This window comes from Mercenaria mercenaria, chromosome 5, assembly GCF_021730395.1.
Source record: "Mercenaria mercenaria strain notata chromosome 5, MADL_Memer_1, whole genome shotgun sequence".
Lineage (NCBI taxonomy): Eukaryota > Metazoa > Mollusca > Bivalvia > Venerida > Veneridae > Mercenaria > Mercenaria mercenaria.
The window spans coordinates 72,696,233-72,719,516 of NC_069365.1; the positions used below are offsets into that span (position 1 = coordinate 72,696,233).

A 23,284-nucleotide genomic window follows, 5' to 3' on the forward strand; every position below is an offset into this window, starting at 1 on the left:
GCATGCAAAAAGCGTTTTTCCACTAAGTTTATTAAGGTATTGGACTCCTAATAGTAATGTTTAAAAATGGCATTTGTTTGGTATATTCTTAAAGTTGATCATGTTTCGCACTGTGTTGCAAATTTTGAATAACTTTTACCGTGCCTTTTTTGTAAATTTTGTATAATTGATGGCATTTCCTCAAGCTCAAGTAGAGACAAATTTCATTGTGATGGCCACTATCTAAAACGTTTGCAGAGAATTCATTACAGCATTAAATTTGATAAAAGAAACATCAAACTATTGATAAACCGTTATAAAACACAAAATAAAACTGAAGTAAAACAGATAAAGTAAACAGATATAATGAGACAGAATTCTAACTCCAATATTGAAAAATTAAGGTCGAATCCTGTGGGTCTGTTTTGAATTTTGCTCACTTCGTTCAAAAATAACCTCGGGGCAGAATTAAAACCTACCTGCATTTCTTCCACAGTATGTAATCTAAAGAATGAAGGCAAAATAGAAAACTTTTACCGCATGTAACTCAGTATTTTTAAAGATGTCTAACTCTACCCCTCCTGATTCAGAGGTAAATACACTTTGAACAGCAAGAAATCGCTTATAAAATGAAAAGTTTCCTCTTCTGTACAATACATCCATAATAAGTCTTGAAAGATTCTGAAGTAAATACTCACTAGAAAAAAAGGAAAATAAGGAAAAATAATTTTGGCCCCAGTGGGACTTGAAACCTACGCCCCCCAGAAAATTGCAGTCAAAGTAGGTTTATGGTAGGAATTGAATAATCTTCAAAAAGGAGGTACTCTATTACAGGTCCAATACCTTAATTTCCATTAAATAATACGTTTTCCAAGCATCTTTATTGTCTGAGTATAAAATTCGTTTCACCCAGCTACCCTTATATTGCATTTACAAATTCTTGCACATCAATCATTTTTAAACCACCATTCTTATAATCTTTTATAATTGTTTTTCGAGATATTTTGTCTGGCTTTCCATCCATAAGAAATAAGTAGAGACGTCTAGTCAGTTTTAAAAATTAATTATTCTGTGGTTTTTGTAACACTACTAAGGGAAAACTATTTTTGAGGTGAGCTAACGTCTTTATTACTGTTATTTTTCCTAACAAACTTACTTCATTTTTGCTATTTATTTAGACACGTATATAATTCTTCAACATTTTTATCATAATTTAGTTTTATTCGTTCAGATTTTTTATTTGTAAAAATAATTCCTAAAGTGGCAGCTTGGTCTCATGTCCATTTAAATGGTTTGATTTTACAAAATAGTTGTTGTGTAATGCAAAGGACCTGCCTTAAAGCCATTTTTTTTTTAAATTTAGTTTTAGCCCAGATATGAGACTGACTTTTTCAATGACACTGATAAGTGTAGAGAATGACTGGTTTAAACTGTATGTTATAAATGTTGCGTGAGTGTTTTTATTTCCTTTCCTGACATTGTTATACGTTTAATATGTTTTTCATTTAAAATGGCTAGAGACAATATTTCTATAGCAATTATGAACAAGTAAGGATAAAGTAGACAGCCTTAGCGAACACCTCTTACGATATCAAATAGTTCTGACAGATGTCCGTTGTTTGACACACATCCCTTTATATCGTGATAAAATGTTTTTTACCAAGCATTTAATTGAATCGCCAAAGTTAAAATATTCTAGTGTTTTCAAAAGAAATATATGATCAAGATTATCGGATGCTTTTTCAAAGTCGGCAAAAAATAATAACCCGTCTTTATTGTTGTCGTTTAGGTTAACTGTTACATCATATAATCTATATGTAATCTATATTTAGAAGTGATATTGGTCTCCAGTTAATTAAAAGTTTCAGCTCACTGTTCCTTTTTGGAATTTGATTTATAATGCTTTGTTTTTGTAATACTGTAAAATTTCCGTTATCATAAGAATAATTGATTGAGTTTATAAATGATGAGTTTATGTCTGGCCAGAAAAGTTTATTAAACTCTGTAGTCAAACCGTCAGATCCGGGAAGTTTTTCATTTTTTTTATTTGTAAAAGGGCCTGTGCACATTCTGTTCTGTAAGTTTACCTTCGCATGATAATTTTTGTACTTCGTTTAGTTTAATATTTTTCCCCAGGAAAAAAGTCATAGTCTGTGGTATCAATGTGTGTCTGTTTGTAAAGATTTTGATAATAGACCTTAATTTCTGATATTATTTCATTTGATCCGATAACCTCTGCACCGTTCATCAAAAGATTTTAAATGACCTTGCTTTCACTTTTCTTTTTTCAAGATTAGGGAAATATTTACTATTTTATCCATTTATTCAATATGATGAGATTTTAATCTCACATAGTATCTTTGAGCTCTTAAAAAGTAAACTTTTCAATGTCGCGTTTTACTTTTAATTACTCTATTGCCTCATTTGATAACTTTTTAATATTCCTTCAAGAAAGCGTGAGAGTAGATGTCGGTTTGTTGGCAAATTGATTTAAGAAACTTTTTAAATATAACCTCCATTCACTTCATTCACTATGTATCTTTTTTTAGATATTAATATCTTTAAAAAAAAAACTTCCATAAGCAGTACATGCTAAGATCAAGAATATATCTCTTTACTAATAATTTGTTTTCCAGCTTGATAAGATATCTCTGCACTTAACTTCTTAACTTATATATGCAGCCTTTTTTACATGTTGTATTGTATTAATTGATGTACTGTTTTACATGGAATGGAAAATGAACGGGTTATCACTAGATAAGTAAAAAAAATCTATTACCTCATTTCTTGTTGGATCGTTTGTCAGTTCATTTTCTAATTTATTAATGGTTTTGATTAGTTGATTTTCATTTTTAGTATCTTGTCTCTTTTTATGTGGACAATATTTTATCGTAGTGTTTCTAATAGATCCTTTTATAAATTCCCATAATAAATTTGGGTTTGCACTTTTGTTATATTCTTTTATTTCGTTGATGTTACTTCTTATTTCTGTTTGTAACTATCATCTATAATTGAAATACCCGGGTCCTTTTGAAATATTGTTCACACACATCTATTTTTAGATAACACCAAAGTATGAGCGGATCTTATTCCAGTTGTTATTTTACACAATTTAACTTTGTTAATGATATTTGTTGAAAAAAATCCAGCCATATATCCTCTCCATATATCATTTAAATTACAATGTCCATTATAATCATTAGCTTAGCTCTTGACTGTGTTTTCGTATCATTTCGCCCATTCTTTTTATCTTCACTAAAGTTAAACGCTATGTTGAAGTCTCCGGCAATAATAAAAGTTTTATCATCATTGCTTGCAACAAAATGTTCAAATGTATTGAAAAAATTAATGTCATCACTGTTTCGAGCATATACATTTACTAATAAAATTTCTGACCCTTTTATTTTAACACTAATACACTGAAGACGACCTTCTATTATTTTTATGTAGCTGTTTGTTTCAATGTCGTCTGACTCTTGTTTACCTACACCTGTACTGTTTGAGTTTAAAATATTTTCTCGCCCCTTGTATTTTCTCAGTTGCAAAAATATTTTTCCTGACAATGAACTTCCTATAAAAAGCAGATGTCATATTTATTTTTTCTAAGCCAGTTAAATATTTGTTTTCGTTTCTTAGTATCTCCTAATCCTTTTACATTAAAAGTACATATTTTGTTGAACATGACTTATTAATATGGAAGAACAGGCAATAACTGAAACAGTTCCACAAAATAGTATGTGATATCGTGATAACTGATATTCGGTTTGAAGACAAATAATGTATTTTTATCAAGAAACCTCCATTCCTACAGTCAGATAAAAACTACACATTAAGTTGAATAAAAACAAAGAGCATTTAGATATTACTAATGAAAAAAAAATAACAATATACCCATTTTTCTTTTGACCATTATACGATTTAAACAATAATTTTGATTACAGCAATGTACATCACATATCACAACAAAACCATTCTGTCAAGCAGTATTTTGAAATCAATATTTCGTCAAATATTTGTATAAATGTATACTTTTAGAAAAATAAAAGTGGAAACTCCACCGTTTAAACCTAGAACATTTAAAATCTGGTTATAAATTATTCTTACTTTTTGTTAAAAATATACGTGTTAAATGTATATTAAAAGATAATATTTCTACAGGAAGAAAGATTCAGAGCAAATTGTATATTCTTTTCTATTTGTGTTATTTTTGAACATGTAGTTACTTGAAAAAAAAAAAAAAACACCACAAAAACAACAACTACTTAATATTGAGAAGCGTGGCAACTCACTTGTCAGTTAAAGAAAATTTTCAATTTAAGACGAAAAGTATATTTAAATATAGGCGGAATACAATTAACTTTGCCCGAAATCAACGTTCTTCAATAATGAACGAAAAACAACGAAAAAGATTAAATCGAAGAAACTTTAAGTAACAGGTACTTCAAATTTTAAGTCGATAAATAATATCAAAAATGTTTACACTCAGTCATATTTAAAATATACATTTCTATAGTCTTGGTACGTTTGAATTGTCTATATACAGCTATATATCAAAGAGGTTGAAATGTCAGAACGAACGTGTAGTGCGTATTGCTATTTAAAAGCTTGAAAAATATACCTTTACATAAGAAGATAATAATATGCTCAGTACATCTAGAAACGCATCGTTTTTTCCCTTTTTTTCATACTTTCTTTGTGCGTGTATATTTGAAGTTTGTGTAGTAGTATTGTGAAATCGTGTAGAAACCTGATCATCATCCAAAACCAAAACCATAAAAAAATCAAGTAAGAGCAGGTTTCTTGTCAATTATCAGGTTAAAAAATATTGACTGTAGACCAAGTGTTGCGTTTCTAGGAAGAAGGTTAGTAATTCGGTCGAAAATGTGCTTCTGTGGTGTAGTCGAAAGAAGTCCATGATAAATAGATCCTAACTTTCCCATTTTTGCGCAAATTCGTGTAGAACGAGTGCTTTAATCACATTTTTTCAGTACTAGAATATATTCTGCGTGAAATGAGATGGTTTATATGTTCATACACCCCACATGTCAAGTTTTGCAGCTCGAAACCGAAAGAATGTGTTTATTGTGCGGACGAGAGCAAATATGCCCCATTTTTAGGGTAGCAGACCACAACTGACTGGTATTTCACTACGAACTACTCAACCCCCTTATTTCTTTTCATTTCTTCGTTAATATGTGATAGAACTTTCATGAAAAATGGGTGTAGGAAAAAGTGATATTCTCTAAAGATACATACGTAAAGACGCCCTAAAGTTGTCGTTTTTTATATTTTGAATTACTGATCTTTAACCTCTAGATGTACTCAGTAAACAACTCGTACCGTTCCGTGCCGTGCCGTGCCGTGCCGTGAAACTAGGACATTTCATTTTAACCCTTGTAATATTTTTGTCTGGTCTGCAACGTTTTATGCATATATGTATATTCAAATACCTTCACACAATTATTCCCAATAGCAAGACAATGTGACATGTTCAATGATCAAGTTCACAGGCGCCTAGTTAACTTTCATTGTTTTACTGGTACATTAAATTACCGTTATATTATAAGTACAATGCAGTTGTTTTTCATCAGTTTTCCCACTAATCTAACAATGAAATTAAGTTGATTTCCAAAAAGAACACAGGTTCAAGTTATATATATATATCCTGTGACTTTACCCCATATATATATATACTATGAGTTTTGGAGTGCGAGTCTATGATTTATTAATTGGATACGAGTGTATGGTCTATTTAAACCTATGATTGTTAATAAAATCAAGTAAAAAGTAAAATAATTCATGAATTATTATATCAGTACCACAAAATTATGCGAAAATATTAGTTTTAACATAGAACCTTTTGACCTCTATAATTTGCATATAAAGGTCATATATTTTTAGGGGTATAGCACCCAGATGAAACGGGGTGTTTATACTTTAATAAGGTCATTGTCTCCAAGCATTAATATTTCGGCCCTCATTAACCGTTTTCAGGAGCCAAACCACATTACTGGATAGCAAGAGCTCGTTGAACATGAAATGCCCTCTTCCCCCTGATGCATTCAGTAACTGCACAAGGAACAGAAAATATTTGGTCACTGTGCACAGAACGTTTGACGAACTGACCTCAATTCAATTATTATGGGTAATTTATCAGTCATAAGTGACCTCCGTATCAACTGTGATCTTAGACGAAAGCATTCACTAGTTAATTCGGGGTCAATGCGACCTTGATCTTTGACCTACTGACCCCAAAACCGGTAGCGGTCATCTACTGGTCATGTCCAAACTTCATGTCAAGAGTGAAGATCCTGGACCAAAGCATTTTTGAGTTATTATCTGGAATCTGTTTTATTTTTCATGTTACCGTCCGAAAACGGTTTAACTAATCCGGATCACTGTGACCCTGACCTTTGACTTACTGATCTCAAAATTAATAGGGATCATCTGCTGGCTATGATCAACCACTCTATCAACTTTTATGATCGTAGCCCCAAGTGTTCTTGAGTTATCATCCGGACCGAACGGCAGACAGTCAATCCGACCGACCGACCGAGCAAAACAATATACCCCCTTCATCAATCTCCCTATTAACTTTCGTGATCCTAGGCCCAGGCGTTCTCAAGTTATCGTTCGGAAACCGTTTAACTGTTCGGGTCAATGTGACCTTGACCTTTGACCTACTGATCTCAAAATCAATAGGGGTCATCTACTGGTCATAATCAACCTCCCTATGAGTTTCGTGTTCTAGTCCCAAGCCTACTCAAGTTATCGCCCGGAAACGGTTTAAGTGTCCCGGGTCATTGTGACCTTGACTTTGGAGCTACTGATCTCAAAATCAATATGGGTCATCTGCTTGTCATGATCAACCTCCTTGGTAAGTTTCGTGATCCTAGGCCTAAGTGTTCTCAGGCTATCATTCGGAAACCGTTTAACTGTTCCGGATCACTGTGACTTTGCCCTTTGACTTACTGATCTCAAAATCAATAGGGGTCATCTGCTGATCATGTCATGACCAACCTTCTTATCAACTTTCATATTCCTAGGCTTAAGCGTTCTTTAGTTATCATCTGTAAACTGATTGGCCTATGAAACGACCGACCGACCGACCGACCGACATCAGCAAAACAATATACCCATCCTTCGAAGGGGTGGGAGAGATAAAAATATATATTTCAAACTGCATGCCAGAATACCATAGCGATATCCCTGATAACAGATAGCTTACGTCATGTTGCAAATCAAATTGGGCACGGAGTAATGTCCTACATACCTTTGTTTTTCATTTTCATCAGCTTGCATCTTCAGTACAAACCACCAATCAGTGAGGAATGTAATATATAATTTACACTAATTTCGTAAATATATATCAAAATCTGTTTTTCATTTCATTATTCAATATTTAGTTAGGTTTTACGCTATATAGACATGCATTTTATTGATATGTCAAACATTGTACTTACTCTCGCAGTCAAAATAATCATGTTGAAGATAAACGCCATGACCTTGGAACAAATATCCAAATTGATAAGAAAAGGTATGACTTGTATACACATTAATAGCATTATTTATTTTCAAATAGTTTTTATCATCCTTCCGATATATTATACCTCCAAAACATATTTCCACACGATCTGGTACTAGCAATATCCTTTAATCATACCTGCCTATTGATAAGGTTAACTTAGCCAATAATTCTATTCAGTTAAAAATAAATATAAGTATTGAAAAACAAGATATAGTACAAGAGATCAATCAATAACACAAATAACAATCCTACATTGCAATTACCTATACACCTGCATGACACAAGTGATAATTCATTTCATCATAATATCAGAAAGAAATTTAAAGTATAAAAGTTAGAAGAAAATGGCGCGTTACAATGTGGATTTGCCCCACGACAAGGATTTCCATTTATTCGTGTGTTATGAAAGTAATAAAATAAATGAAGTGCGTTTGCTCGTGGGCAATCTGGAACAGAATGGGATAAAGTGTTGTTATTATGAACGAGACTTTACAGCGGGATGTTCTATAATGGAAAATATGTACAGAGCTATCACGAAGAGCATGTATATGCTCGTAGTTCTATCTGAGGAGTTTATAAACAGTGTATACTGTTTACACGAATTAGATGAAGCACTGAATCTTAAAATCAAAGGAGATTACAATCTTATCCCTGTTAAGATTGAACCTTGTGTAATTCCGGAATGTATTCGACATTTAACATATATTGATGCAGAAGAGGAGATAGAAACAGCACATACAAAGATTATTGACGCTGTAATTAACAAAGGTATGTATTGTAAAGCAGTAACTTTTTCTACATGCTCTTATTTTATTGTCCTTTATAATTGTTAATGTAAGTATTATGTCTTCTGTAATTGTGTACCTATTTGTCTTCCTTTTATGTTTCATGCAGATATTAATAAAACATGTGAAAAGATCATTTCGAAACATAGAACTCAACCAAGCATCTTAATAGCAGATTCGGTTTGACTGAATCTGTTCATGAGAGGTGATGAAATGTGCAACACCCCTCATGCCCCTTGCACCGACTTAAGCGGAGTTCTACATGCTAGATCATGAATCATATGATAGCAGAATTGAATGTGTTGCATGATCCCAAATGACAAGAAAATAGAACAAGGCTGAGTTAAATTTACAGTCGCCAAACGGCAACCAAGCAACATACTAGTATATATACTACGTCAGATTTATATAGCGCCCCTTTCATGATAAACCAGACGCGTAGCTAGGGCATTCTTCGTAGTACGCAGACGTACTGAGGTAGGGGATGGGTCGGTGTATCCTCCCCTTGATTAATTATCACTGTAAGAACGACAAACGGTGCATTTTAGCGTGTATTTGAAGCTAACACATTGCAAGAAAACCTTATTCTTTCTTAATTGTTTATATAAAATGTTTTATTTTACTAGATATGTGCGTACTATTGCACGTGCAATTTGTGGTTTAGTGATCCATGTTATATATGTGCAAGTATTAATTCAAAACAAATGGTTAGTGATGACACACTTTAAAAATATCATTATGATTGGATATATCATTCAAGAGATATGTCTGTATATATATATATATATATATATATATATATATATATATATATATATATATATATATATATATATATATACAATAGCTGTTACGAGGAATTTGCCATAACTCCAAACTGAATCATAGACTAGTCAACAAAGGCATGCTAATTTTCATAGTACTGATACAAATGTACCAAATCTGAAACTGATACCTTGCATAATGAAAACATTCCGGTATAGCGACGTCTTCATTACGTCAACTTCCCATACAGGTATTTCCCTTATCATTTTTTAAACTGAAAATGTTTCTTACACCTTTTAAATTATTTCGCGGTTTCGCCATCGTGATCCCGCGCTTCATGCGCTTCATGCATGTCTTTCTCTAACGATATGCAAAGCGCGAGATAGCGGTGGCGAAACCGCGAAATAATTTAACTGTGAGATCGCGAAACTCGAGCAATTTCGTGCTTTGCTGTTGTGATTTCGCGCATGTGAAAATTCTCGATTTCACGCTTCGTCATCATGATCTCGTGCTGTCATCATGAGTCCGCGCTTCGCCTACCGCCTGCTCATGACGGAGAAGCGCGAGATCACGAAAAGAAAAAACACAAAAAATTTCAGGCTTTAACATTAGCATTGGGTAAACATTTTACCAATAATATTGAATCATAAAAATGTATAAAACTTAGCGTGATTGTTGATATATCTCAACAACATCTAAAACCAATTATTATACTGAAATCTTGAAGAACAATCTTTTAGAATGTTGTTTAAGGTCTTCTGAAATATAATACATATAATTTAGCTACCTAGATCTATAAGGTCATTGAAAAAAACTGTAAGAAAGAACATATTTATCTCACTATGAATTGGTTGTCAGATACTGTAATATCGTATGAATTGTACCGGTGTCAAACCTTGGCAATAAGCGTAGGATTTAACTAGGTGTAATTATTTGATTTCTATAATATTTTATTTTCTACAGCATTAGGACCATGGAATAATTGATAATTTCATATATTTAAATACAATTATAAGATATGTCTATGATATCTGAAAATTACGAAATAATTATTATGCGTGGCAAATTACGTCTGCAATGTTATACAAATTGTCCTATTCAAAAGCTTTTAGTCTTGAAAATGTCTCTTTGCCGATTTCTCATCCAACAACTTATCTGTTTTTGACATTGTATTATTTCTTTATTATAGAAATTTGACTCTTTAAAACCGTTAGCACAGACGGCGTATGAATGTAATATTTCACATGGTCATGATTATTACAAAATAAGAAGTCAAATAGTAAGATAATAACTGTACCAAAATTGTTATAGCCGAGGCATATTATTGGTGAATTTCAATGCACGTTAAATCAACTAATTATAGAAACCAGGACCCAGTTGTTCGAAACTTTAACAGGCGATTACGCTAACGGTTGATTAACTTTTAGGGTTATTTTTCCGCATTTCAGAAGACTTTGAAAAACAAACGTATGGGATAAGAATTTTGAACACTGGAAAATCTTTACAATCAAATCAAAACATCATGCTAGTGTGTCCCACCAAGTCTTGTATTATGAATAAAAATTTAACCGGAGGTTAGTTTAACAGCCGTTAAAGTTTCGAACAACCGGGCCCTGGTTTGCTATTACTTCAGTTGACTGTACTTCAAACAAAATATGAAGTAAGCACTGATTGTGTATTAAGCAATTTCCGTTGCATGATATAGACTTCTTATTACAACCAAATGAAATAGCCAGTTTTATTGTGTATGCTTGCCAGAATTTCACTACGCAGCTGCGTATCTGCGTAAAAGCAGCTACGCGCCTGTAAACACGTTCAAGGACGCTTTACATACAAACAGAGAGCGATAGATAGATAGATGGATGGATGGATGGATGGATAGATAGATAGATCTCAAACATTTCCAGTGCCTCGACAGGGATTCGAACCACAGACATCTGGTTTGACAGACAGCACCGAGTTTTTCGTCAGCTGTACCTTTATCTTTTTAAAGGCATATATCAGACCAGACTAACTGTATCTAAATAGGTTCTTTTCACTTTAAAGGCTTATGTGCATATACGAATAATTTACATGGTAAGCATATACCGATATATTGCTAAATAATATGTTATTATCAGAGAAGCTAAACCTATGCCGCATCTAATTATTGGCTTTGAGCTATTGTTTTCGGGTACTTTGTAGATTAGTGTAATAGAATGAGCCATACAACCAGAAAAATGTTAAGACTCCCTCGATTGGTCAACACTACCTTTTTCAAGCATTATAGTAAAAAATAAGGTCTAAAATAGTACAGTGGGTTTCCTAAATATAGAACGTTGCTTGTTTATCGAAATGAATATCAAATCAGAAGAAAGTAACAAAACATGAGATTTGCCTCTTTATCAAAGGTAAAGAAGAGTAAGATAATAAATAAAAGGGAGACTTCCGCTAGATCTACTTACGGCTGTTTCCTGATACTTATCAAATATGTTGTTTGTAAATTAAAGGTGCAAAATAAAGACAAATGAATAGACATAAATCTTAAAAAAAAACCTACACATTTTGTAATATAGTACTAAACATTATGATAGCCGTGCAATATTCCCTTGAAATCAACACAAGAACAGAGAAACAAATGATTGTTTCTGTATTTTCTTAGACTGACATGGGGTGTGGGGGGGGGGGGTCATTTTGTCCTACTTTCACGTTTTTCCGTAATCGGTCGGAAATTCTTCGGGATCACGTGATTTTAAAATTGTTTCAAACGAATATCCGTTTAAAGACGCGCGACAAAATAACTGTATTTCCATGATGGTAATTATACACATCTTGCACGAAAAATATGAAATGTACAAAATTTATGTTTAAAATTGACAGTGATATATTAGGCCAAGACAATGTGTTTAATGTCTAAAATCTTATTAAATTAATGTAGCCATATGTACATAAATCAGTGTATTTAGGTAAATTTCAATCACATTTTGTTTCGGCAGTGTAAGACAGTTATTCATTTATATTCTTAAAACTATACTGAAAAGAGATTAACTGAAAACGTTTGCAGACGAAGTTGTAAAAAACACTTTTATTCGGGAAGGGCCTGAATTGTCCTTCCGCAAACTTGTAGTATAGCTGTTTATTACCTGTATTATAAGAATGATTTTCATGAAGGTTTTGTGAGTTACAAAATTGTTGAATTCCATGTGCTAAGTTTGTAAAAATCACGTTATCGTTTGGGCATATAATATATTTTGCATCTATTTATAAATTATGGCCTCGTTTCGGAGGATTCTTCCGAAAAAATCCGAAGATGCTCGACGGGTTCGTAAGCAGTCGGAAAACATACTTTCGGTTTGACATAGGCAACATTTTTTGTTTATTTGTTAGTTATTCTTGAACATATACATGACTATTTGGTCAGATCTGATGCAGTGAGCCATATTTTTAGTAAATAGGAAGTCTCAGCTACAAACTCTGGTTTTCATATAATACTCGTTCGGGTTTTAGTAATGGACCTTTAAGAATTAGAAGTTTTTTTTCTGTCATATATTGGTTTCTACAGTTATGCCTAAAAAGGAACTTCGATATAACAAAAACAATTGTTTATTCTTCAGCCACTGAATATGATGTGAAATATTCAATATTGACCGAAGCAATGATGTAATATAATATGTCAAATGGGTATCGCGGATGAAATTCTGCCGCAAATTCTATGCTTGTGCTTCAGCCGATCCTATAAGTGTGTAAATTGGTAATCTTAATGAACAAACAAAATTTTTTATGCAGCTTGAGCAGATAGGTTACAAAAATTGCACTTTCAGGATATCGTGTACATATACTACATTTTCGAGCACCGGATACTAACTAGCTTGAAACAAATGCCTTCTCTGGACTATATTTCCTCTACTACCAGAGTCATTCCCTCATAGTAGGATTTTTGATTTTTACCTGTTTTGTTCAGTTTTGTTAAGTTAAAGTCGCACTGACACAATTATATGTCATATGTCGACTTTCCAGCTTTTAATGGTGGAGGAAGACCCCAGGCGCCCCTCCGTGCATCATTTCAATACGGGCGGGAACTTGTTTAGGACCATCAACCTTTCGTTTACCTGCTTCTTGGCTTCCTCACATAAAGAACTCTATGCCCAAAGTGAGGCTCGAACCACATCAGTGAACAGAAAGTGATGAGATGTCAGTGACCTTAACCTCTCGGCCACGAAGGTTGCTTGGTTGGAAAAGGCAATTACAGAGAGAAAAAAAGAAAAATGATACATTTGTTGATAATTTGTTAATGACGCCAGTTTTCACGTCTAAGATAGTTCTTGATTGTAAATTACATGTTATGTTGAAATACATTACTAAAAACACAAAAAGAAAACTAACAGAAACTCAAAACATTAAAATCACTTAGTTCCCTTTACAAAGTGGCGAACAAAATGAAATAAGAGTTCACTCTGGCAGTCATTAAGAATATAAAAAACGAGCCCACATTTCCATACTAATAGGTGGCTATAGGTACAATAGATAACTGTACTTTTTCTTTGATGGCATTCCATAAGCTTTTATTTGGCTATTTTTTACGTGGCTAAAAGAACAATAGAGAGAACAAAAGAGTATCCACATAAATACCCATATGGAGGAACGTCCGTGCTAAGAGGGGTCCGTGCTAATATAGGAGGGCGTAAGTATCGAGTGTTTATTCTTACATCGATAAAGATAGTAATCGGCGTCTTCTGTAATAACGCCACATTGGCTAGATATAATGTGATAATTATACAAATCAGAATTTAGATTACTACAGTTACATGTATTTCTAATTCGTATTTAATGTTCGTAGGATGAAAATTTGCTGCTTGTAAAATGATGGTGGATTAAAGGAAGGTTTGTATGCATCCTAGAGTTTTCTTTCAAAACATGACTGATTCTCAAGCAATTATAGGCGACTCATCCAAAGTATATCTGACAGGACAATTGACATCTGCGGATGTCTCTAAATTATATTCTGGTACTTTTAATATGTGTAAATGTTGAATTCTGCTCTACCCGGGGCTAGAGTGCGTGGACAGTAGCTTGTGTTTCTACTACCGTCAATGAACACGCTCAGTCAAACCGAGACTGCAACATTTTTGTTTATGTCGTGTAAGGCGATCTGTGGTTTTACACTTCTTCAATTCTATCACATTAAAAGTATGTTTCGGTTCTTGCCGTCGCTCATACATCAGCCAGTTTTGATTTTCATAAGCACTTTAACTGTGATAAGTACAATGGTAGGTAATGTTTTTCTTTGTCTATTAAGACTAGTTATATGTTTTTCTTCTGTCTACAAGAAATACTCATTCGACTTCTTTTCACAATTTTTGAGTGGAAACTGTTTTAATAAATCCGTAACAACTATGTATGTAATAGCTTCGTATTATAACTTTTCTTAAGGTTCTTTCATATATTTGGCACAATTATATCATATGTTTCATGCATAAGCGCATTTGTAGTCTGAAATGCCCTTTTAGCACTAAACTGAGTTATTTGAATCTGTTTGATTGGGACTTGTCTGTTTCCATTGATATTTCTGGGATACATGTACATGTTGCACGCAAATAAATGCCAGAAATGTAAAATAAAATACAATACATTGCAGCTTTTGTTCGTTTTGTGTATGGAATACTTCGTAAATTTGATTAATATTTGGATGAAACTATTTTGGAGTTTTTAATACATATTGTTACGACTAAAGGGTGTTGTGGAGAAGGGTAGGCTAGGCGTACTGAAGAACTCTGGGTAAACTTTACTCAAGTAGTCGATAAGGCAAATAGGGTATAGCCTTGAATCAGTGTACCGTAAAACTAACTAAACCAGAGAAACTATAAGACTCAGGATAACAGTTAATGATGTTTATTAATGTTTATATATCATTCTCCAGAAAAAAAACAGGTAAAGTCAACACATTAAACAAGTGCATCTCACTGATATCAAATGTAATCACAAGTTTCTTTCTTCTTGATAATAATTGTATTCGTCTATTGATGGTTAAAATCTGTCAGTATAAGTACAAACTTATCAAATAAGATTAAGACCGTTCCGGCTTTCCATAGTTTACAGGTAGCGAAGCGAGTTACAATGAATTTAAAAACAAAACAATACTGCGTTCTCTCACAAGTACAAAATGCAAGATTCAATTCACAATACCCATCTGCTTTTAGATTAATCTACTTCTGACTGATCTGATTTCCATATCATGTAAATATTGACGCGGATATAAAGACAATGTTCAGCAACAGAAATTCCATCTATAAGATATAACAATACTTAAGAAAATCCATTAATTTACTTTACTTTAAATAAGTAATGAATATGTAAATACATATGTGCAAATAAAACACTGACTGTAGGTAGAAATTGCTTGTAAAATGTTACTAAATGTTGTATCAAATGGACTTTTATAGACCTATTGTTATTTATTACTGTAACTTCTGATTGTTGAGTAACTTTTTTACATCTATGTTCAGCATAGTGTTCATTTAAGTGAAAATTTATTAAAACAAGCCATCTGAAAGCTTGAGCTAAAGTGAATAATGATGGCTAAAATCGGGCCTTTTTACAGTTTTCTGGAGAAAATGACCCAAAAATGTTACCAAAGTAGTCAAAAAGGGTTATTTTGGGTAAATTAACTCACAGTGACCTAAAACGTTAAACTCTATGCTGAACACTGCCATATCAGAAAAATGGCGATTTTATGAAATGTAAAGATGAAAAGAACATCTAAATATACACCATTGGGTAAACTCTAATGTGTTCAAAAGATTTAAAGATCTTTGTAGATGACAACGATAATTTATGTTGCTTAGTAACAGAGGTAAATAATCCAGCAATGCCATGCAAAAGATGCATATCCTATCATTTCAGGAAATTTGACAGATTCATTGAGTTATCTGGAAAATAATGATGATTTACACAAAATACAGATTGTACAAAAGAATGCTACTAATCTTGAACAAACATTTATAAATATTTCAGATTATTTGTGCAAAGACTATAGTGATTCGCATTCTGAGAAATGTTACAAAATCAGGATTATATATGAACAAGCCGAAACGGTTGTCTCTCGGTAAAAGTAAACATAGTTCGGATAAGATAACGAACATGGGGGTGTATAATATGTGATTGGTCTGTCATATTATGTAGATCAACACATATCTGTACTAGTCTATGTTTCGTTAGTGTCAGCTTGCAAGAAAATGTCACTGAAACAGTTCAAATCACAAGATCAATGACTAAGCTCATAAAACAAGAAAATGGTTAGACCCCATTGTTCGAGGCGTTACAATATCTCTACTATGGTGCGTCTTTATTGAAAATCCTAGGGTCCGTGAAAACGTTAAATTTCAACGAAATACCATTATGCAAAATTATGTATCATTTTTAAGTCAACGTCTAGAAAACGTCTGTTATTATGGGGTAACCTGTTATCCACAAGTAACTGCCAACTTCTAACTATGAATCAAAGTTTGAGAACGTATGATATGAGAAACAATGATTTTTATCAAATCGTCTCGGAGACAAACCTCTCGACCAAGAATAGACCTCACGACAGGAGATCTGTGTTTTCACACTTTTGTGTTAAGCGGGTGGGGGAAACGTCTCACCCGTTATCGATATTTGACAAAGGCGTTGCACATTTCCTTATCTCTCATGAACTGTCTCAATCAAATTGTCTACTATTATATATACGTGGTTGCAAAGGACCTTCTTAAAGATTTTATTAACTGTCACAACAGCAGTCTCTAAGTGCTGTGTGACGGTCGTAAATGACCTTCATACTTGGGTTTAGTGTTGTTAAATTTTCTGGTCCTTCGGGACTATAGATTCCATTCAATGCATGTATAATGAAATTTTCCTTATACCGGTGCTAAAGAGCGTGAAGGGACTAGACTCTTCCATGCGTTAATACCACATTTTAACGACTCTGTATTGCTAAGACAGATCAGTGAAACAGACTAGGGAACAGAAAATTTCACTACCTTTCATGATCAGACTCACACAAACCGAGTCGGCTATTATTTTGCTTGGCTGCATTATATGCTTCCAAAAGATGTTTTACAGTTTTTATCAAATTTAGAAGTAACCCCCATATACATATTACGAAGTTCTACAGTCAGTTTTATTTCATCTGTTAGAGATTTTAAAAATCTTTCCAAAACTATGCAAGTTGATATTCCTTATTTACAAACCTGTGAACATAACTTATTCAATTACTGTATCTTTATAAAAAGGCAGTAATCTTCAACATCTTCCTGTTTGTTCCTTTTATTTCAGAAATCCTGTCAGATAACAGAGAAGGTATGTTAAATTATGACATTTCATATATATGTCAATATTTGTAATTGAAGTTGTAAATAATTAAATCATGTTTTTTATTTTATGCTAACTAATGAAATACTGTATTCTATCAGTTAAATATTTTTATATCTTATCACTCAAACTGTGAAAATATGAAATCTATATTTTCACACTGTGAGAGATATAGCTCCGCCCCCTCATGCATTGCGTATGAATTATAAATTATTTGCTTAAGACAGGATGAAAATTGTAATCGCACTTTGTTCTTTATAGTATATTTCTCGATTCAAATTATTTTACTTAATGAGAATTTCATAACGTTATGTAGCAAAAAAAATAATAAAATGGAACATTATGTTGTGTGCGTCTTTCTAACGTCACAACATGTCTGGCGTCATGTCTGTTTACGCGCGTCTATTCCCCGCGCTGAGATTAGAAGTGTTGCAAAATGCACATCTCAACGTAACTGAGCATAAAATAAAAAGAAAATTTGTTTGTTTTCGTGGATATGGAATATATCTCACCTCGAAGTGAGAAAATTTTCACATTTTCACTCGCGCTGCGCGCTCGTGAAAATAGTTGAAATTTGCTCATTTCTCAGTGAGATATATTCCATATTCACTCAAAACAAACAAATATCCTCTATATCTTAATGTTAAATAATGGGGTCACTTGATGTACATTGATTTATTTACTGAATATAGCACATTAAAAAGCTGCAGGTGTCCTATTTTTGAAAAAAGCTACCCTGTCTGAATCATAAACATTGATTTTAAGTAAGGTACAGTTTGGAAAGATATACCAAATTACTAACGAATGTCATGAATTCAAATTGTATATACAAATTCTTCCAAATAGCGAAAAACGGAAAACATCTGAGTTTTACTGCCAAAGGATATAAAACAAGCAACATGGCTTTATCAAGGTATAGGATTCATCTGTCGGACACTGACAAAGGCAAGATCTGGAATTCAGGTTTTGAGGTATATATAAATCTGATATGTTATTAAATGGTATTAAATTATTCTGTATTGCATACGTCTACCTACTGTAAGGATGGTTGCTACGAAGCTGAAATGCTATTATAGAGATATTTTTACTTTACAATTAAACATATTTAAACCACATTTATATAAGTACATGTATATAAATTATTATTATTTCTGTTTTTAGATTTCAGCAAATCTGCTTGATGAAGTAGAAGAAACTATAAATGGGTCGTTGTTTATGCGATGGCAACATATTTGGAAGCACTCCTACTTGATCATTTCTGTCATATTTATATTTTTGCTATTATTTTCCCTGATGCTGTTTCTTCTACTGCTTCTGACTACAAGCGGAAAGGAGAGGACAAACATTTATCAACCAGCTGGATATGTGCTGATTATTGTTATACCTGGTGTAATTTCTGTAGGAATTATATGTCTTCTTCTTAACTGTTTATTTGAAAACAAATGGAGAGGAATTTTCAAAATATATTTGAAGGTATTTATTTTATTTTTATCTTTTTGGTGTTATTCATCGTTAAATAAACGAGTTATGTGTTCAACTCGTATGCAGTCAACAGCTAGCTGCACTAGGTTATAAATTTGTATCTTTTTTTCTCAGTCTATACTCGGTCAGATTTCTCAGTCAAGAATTTAGTCATAAAGTATGTGGAAATGAATCAAATTTCTAAATATGCAAGTAATTTGCTCCTGCCACCATCGATTTTTTGTAGAAGTGGTGTCGTTTCAAGATAATGAACTGTTTTCACTTCATAGTAAATATATTTTGTAAACTGTTTAAATGACTTTAATTGAATATATACAGCGTCACTGAAAAGTTACCACCCTATTGAACCTTATAATTTAAAAAACAAAATGAACTGTGTTATTATCATAACACGACGATGTTTTTGACACAACTGAGCAGTCACTGGTGTAAAGTTTTGTCCAGTTCAACTAACTCCATTTGAGTCACGTGCAAAATGACTTTTTCGAGCAAAGTCGACATGTACGCAACTTTTATCGCAAATCATTCATCTCACTTGAAAGTTAATGGACGGAATAAGAGAAAAACGTTCAAAACAAGAATATTTTTCCTAAGAATTCCACGTTAATGGGACGCTCAACGTCATCAGGCCATTGGCATGGTTGACGCCGGACTGTCATTTCGTCATTCCGTGAAATTGCTGTATGGGCTGCTCTCACCAGACAATCATGAAACTGATTAGGAGACATGATCAGAGTGAGTGATAGACCGCGCCCAAACCGTGAAAAGGTGACGTCGATGCGTACAGAACGTCACATTATCCTCACCCAAGTTCAGACCAGCGACAAAAACGGCAAGAGAAACACCAGGAATCCATAATGATCGAATTAGTGCATCAACAGTACGCCGACACTTGAAACACGTCGATTTGCGGGCCCGTTACGCTTACCGAGGTAATGTTTTGACATCGGAACGGCGACAAAACCGCATAAATTGGTGTGCCCTACATCAAAGATGGACACAGCGACAATGGAAGGGCGTTTTATTCACTTATGAGTCAAGATTTTGTTTCGATGTGTCTGACGGACGTAAGAAGGTTTGGAGACGTCGTGAAAAACGATATGCAGATTGATGCGTTCGGCAGGCCATGCGTTGGGGTGGGGGAAGTGTAATGGTGTGGGGAGGCATCTCGTGGAGGCACAGAACACCTCTCGTCGTACTAAATGGAACTTTGACTGCCCAGCGCTACGTGGACAATATGCTTAGGCCAATGGTTCTTCCGTTCTGACAGAATCACAATGACGTTAACGTTCTCCAGCAAGACAACGCGCGGCCTCACTCTGCCAGGGTCACGCGGGGTTTCTTGCGGGAAAATAATGTCAATACAATACCATGGCCTGCTTTCTCACCTGATCTGGACCCCATAGAGCATTTTTGGGACCAGCTTGGACGTAGAGTCTACGACGGCAGACGTCAGATCGGTAGCCGTCAGCAGCTGGTACAGACACTCACGGAGGAGTGGGAGGCCATTCCTCAGTACAGAATCCAACGTTTGATTCAGAGTATGCGACGCAGATGCCACGCTGTACTCAATACAGAGGGAGGTCATACCTGCTATACTAAGGTCTGTGACTTTTGATTTTTTGAGTCACCTTCATTAATGAAAGATTTCAAACGTTTATGCGTGAAATCTTATCTAAACAATAGCTATCCCATGTGAATTCACAGTACTCAAATGTACACACTTTAAAACAATATGTACCCATAGGCCATACTGGATAAAAATAAAAAGGTATATATAAGTGGTAACTTTTCAGTGACGCCCATATACATGTTGCCCTGGAGTACATTTTAATTTTCAAATTGAAATTACATCAATTCATTATCCCTTTGATAGACTTTAGGCATCTTGCGTGACGAGACATGGAGAATAAGTGTTGAAAACTTTGAGCAGACGGGAACAATATTCTACATTTTAGCATACGGTGCCAACAGTCCTGTATCCTTTTTACTGTATCAATTATGATATAACATATTTCTGTATGCAATAGGTAGCTATTGGTATTTGGTGAAATTCTATTCTTTTTCGTTTGTATCTGTTTTTACATTTCTAAATAATTGAAACAAAACTAATAATTGGGCATATGATTTTAAAAGAATATTCTAGTAATGTCTTACACATCATTAGTTATACAACAATACGTACGGATACCCCGCTAAACCCGAAGGATTTACTGCATTTTACATATTAATTACTTTGTGAATAACTGTGTCACAGAAGATTAAAATATGTCTATCTTTTCACGCATAGTTCATACATTTGTACGTCCTGCGAAAGTGATTTACACCATATGTCCTAAAACATGAGGTCAGTAAATTGTTTTTACTTAACTCGTCTATCTATTCAGGGTTATATTTCGCTTAATATCATGCGATATAACTTCAGAACCTGCCAGGTAGGCAAATGTCTTCATCTTGTGCTTATAACAGAATGTGATTGCCGCTGTATTAAAAATTAAACATAATGAATATTTTATTGTTTTCTTCAGCCATCACGTTACAACGGTTTGTATACTATTTCTGTTCTCCAGAACTATTACTAAGCAACAGTTAAAATACTGTAACAGTTCTCTTGAGCTATCGTGTAACACCAGATGCATTAAACTTATAAACTATCATTATTGTTGTCTTGAGCAATCCCGTAACACAAGCTGTATAAATTGTATTGTTGTCTTGATCCTTTGTGTAACCCTTGCGTTGTGAGTTCGAAAGTTCGCTTGAAGTGTAGAATTCTTTCATGCGAGGAAGCAATTCGTTTGGCTTGCAGTGACAACCATATCGTTCTTTCACTTTCAGGCATACTTTGCTAGACGGCTAGAGACGAGAGAAACGCTAAAGAGTTTCTGTTTGGAACAGGAAACAGCAGAGGTAACATGCACCATGCAAAACTACTGTTGTTACTGATCACTTGTGTGAAGTTTAATTAAATTGTGTCAAGGGGATGAGGGGAGATGGTGCGCACAAGATTGTGTCTACGAACAGACGTACGCTCGGACAGACGGACGGACGACCAGACAGACAACCTGAAACCAGTATACCCCCACTCTTACAACTTCATGGTTCAGGGAGTACAATAACTTGTTATTATCTAAATGAAAGTCTCGAAATAGTAATTGATATATCTGACAGACATCACGTTAACGTGCGGTGACATAAAAGTTTTTGTTGCGACCAAGAAAGAGCGCTTCTATATTTTATCTACTGTTTCAGACTAATGGCATATTATAATCGAAATAATTTATAGCAAAAGAGTGTTTTAACACTGATTATACACTCGTGCGCTAATACGTCGTACAAATAATTTCACTCGGGCTACGCCCTCGTGTATATATAGTGTTGAGGCACTTTTGCTATAAATTATTTCTTAAATAAACTTATTTTTTCTGACATTAAAGGCGAAATGTATTTTCTTCTCCGATCAACTATTTCTAAACGTTTTTGCGCTTTAATATATATTCTTTTTTTTATTATTTCATTTTAGGAATGTACAATTAGACTGTTTGACAAGTTTGTAAGGAATCGTCCAGAATACATGGAAACACCAAGTTCAACTCAGCGTCACAAAATGGCGAATAGTGCTAAATGTGTATGTCTACTTGTTGAAGAATGGCTAGATTCTCAAATGAAATGAGGCATATACGTTAAATTCAAACTAAGTATTCTGTCTTACAATTGATATTTTCGTGTTTCTGTATAAAGAGAAATGCATTCTTTAACTTTGCATTAGTAATGGTGCCGTGGTTTGTTCTTTCCAACCAGTGTAAATGTTGTCATCTAAATTTTATGTTTTATTATCATGTTAATTTTCAAGGTCAAATATTTTACAGCTACATTTCAGAATGTGTAAAACAGAGAACTTGTAAAGAAATAATTAAATGCCCAGTTTTTATTGAATCATATTTTAAACCTGATCTTAAAATTTTCTAAATGGACAGAAAACATAAACGTTTGTCTTGTTGGCTGGTGTTGTTTTACCAGTTAGAATATAGAAAGTCAGCATTTGTTGCCAACAAACAATAACATAGACTTTTCGCTATGTAGGTGACTGTAAAATATTTTACCCTTGATATTTATGTAACGATTTTATAAAAAAATATCTATGTAAGTCATGTATATGATTACCGAAAGAAAATCAAAGTCTAAAGAGTTTTCTTCTTGTTTATTTTATATGTTAATAAAAGTAATGTAGAGATTTTCATTTCATGCATAGCCATTGTTGTGATGCAGTTCGGTACTATCCAATGATTTCTGAAGACCTGTAATAAAATGTAAAGATTATAAATGGCTTCAAAACATAACATAACTTTCATTTAATCAAATTTTTAAGAAGATCTTTTCGAAACATAGAATGCTACCAAACAAAACAATAGCTAAGTACATG

At 33.6% G+C, this 23,284-nt stretch overlaps 1 protein-coding gene across 2 annotated transcripts; it reads left to right on the forward strand.

Moving 5' to 3' along the window:
- The first annotated feature begins 7,783 nt into the window (after positions 1-7,783).
- LOC128557130 (uncharacterized) lies at positions 7,784-23,041 on the forward strand. 2 transcript variants are annotated; one of them, XM_053543934.1, is made up of 8 exons: positions 7,784-8,275; positions 17,347-17,370; positions 18,229-18,353; positions 18,544-18,855; positions 20,741-20,842; positions 21,252-21,299; positions 21,700-21,771; positions 22,385-23,041. In XM_053543934.1, the coding sequence occupies exons 1-8, from the start codon at positions 7,852-7,854 to the stop codon at positions 22,532-22,534; spliced, it is 1,257 nt and encodes a 418-aa protein (XP_053399909.1). In that variant the 5' UTR covers positions 7,784-7,851; the 3' UTR covers positions 22,535-23,041. The 2 variants fall into 2 exon arrangements, with proteins under 2 accessions (XP_053399909.1, XP_053399910.1); XM_053543935.1 differs by lacking the exon at positions 17,347-17,370.
- The last annotated feature ends 243 nt before the right edge of the window (positions 23,042-23,284 follow it).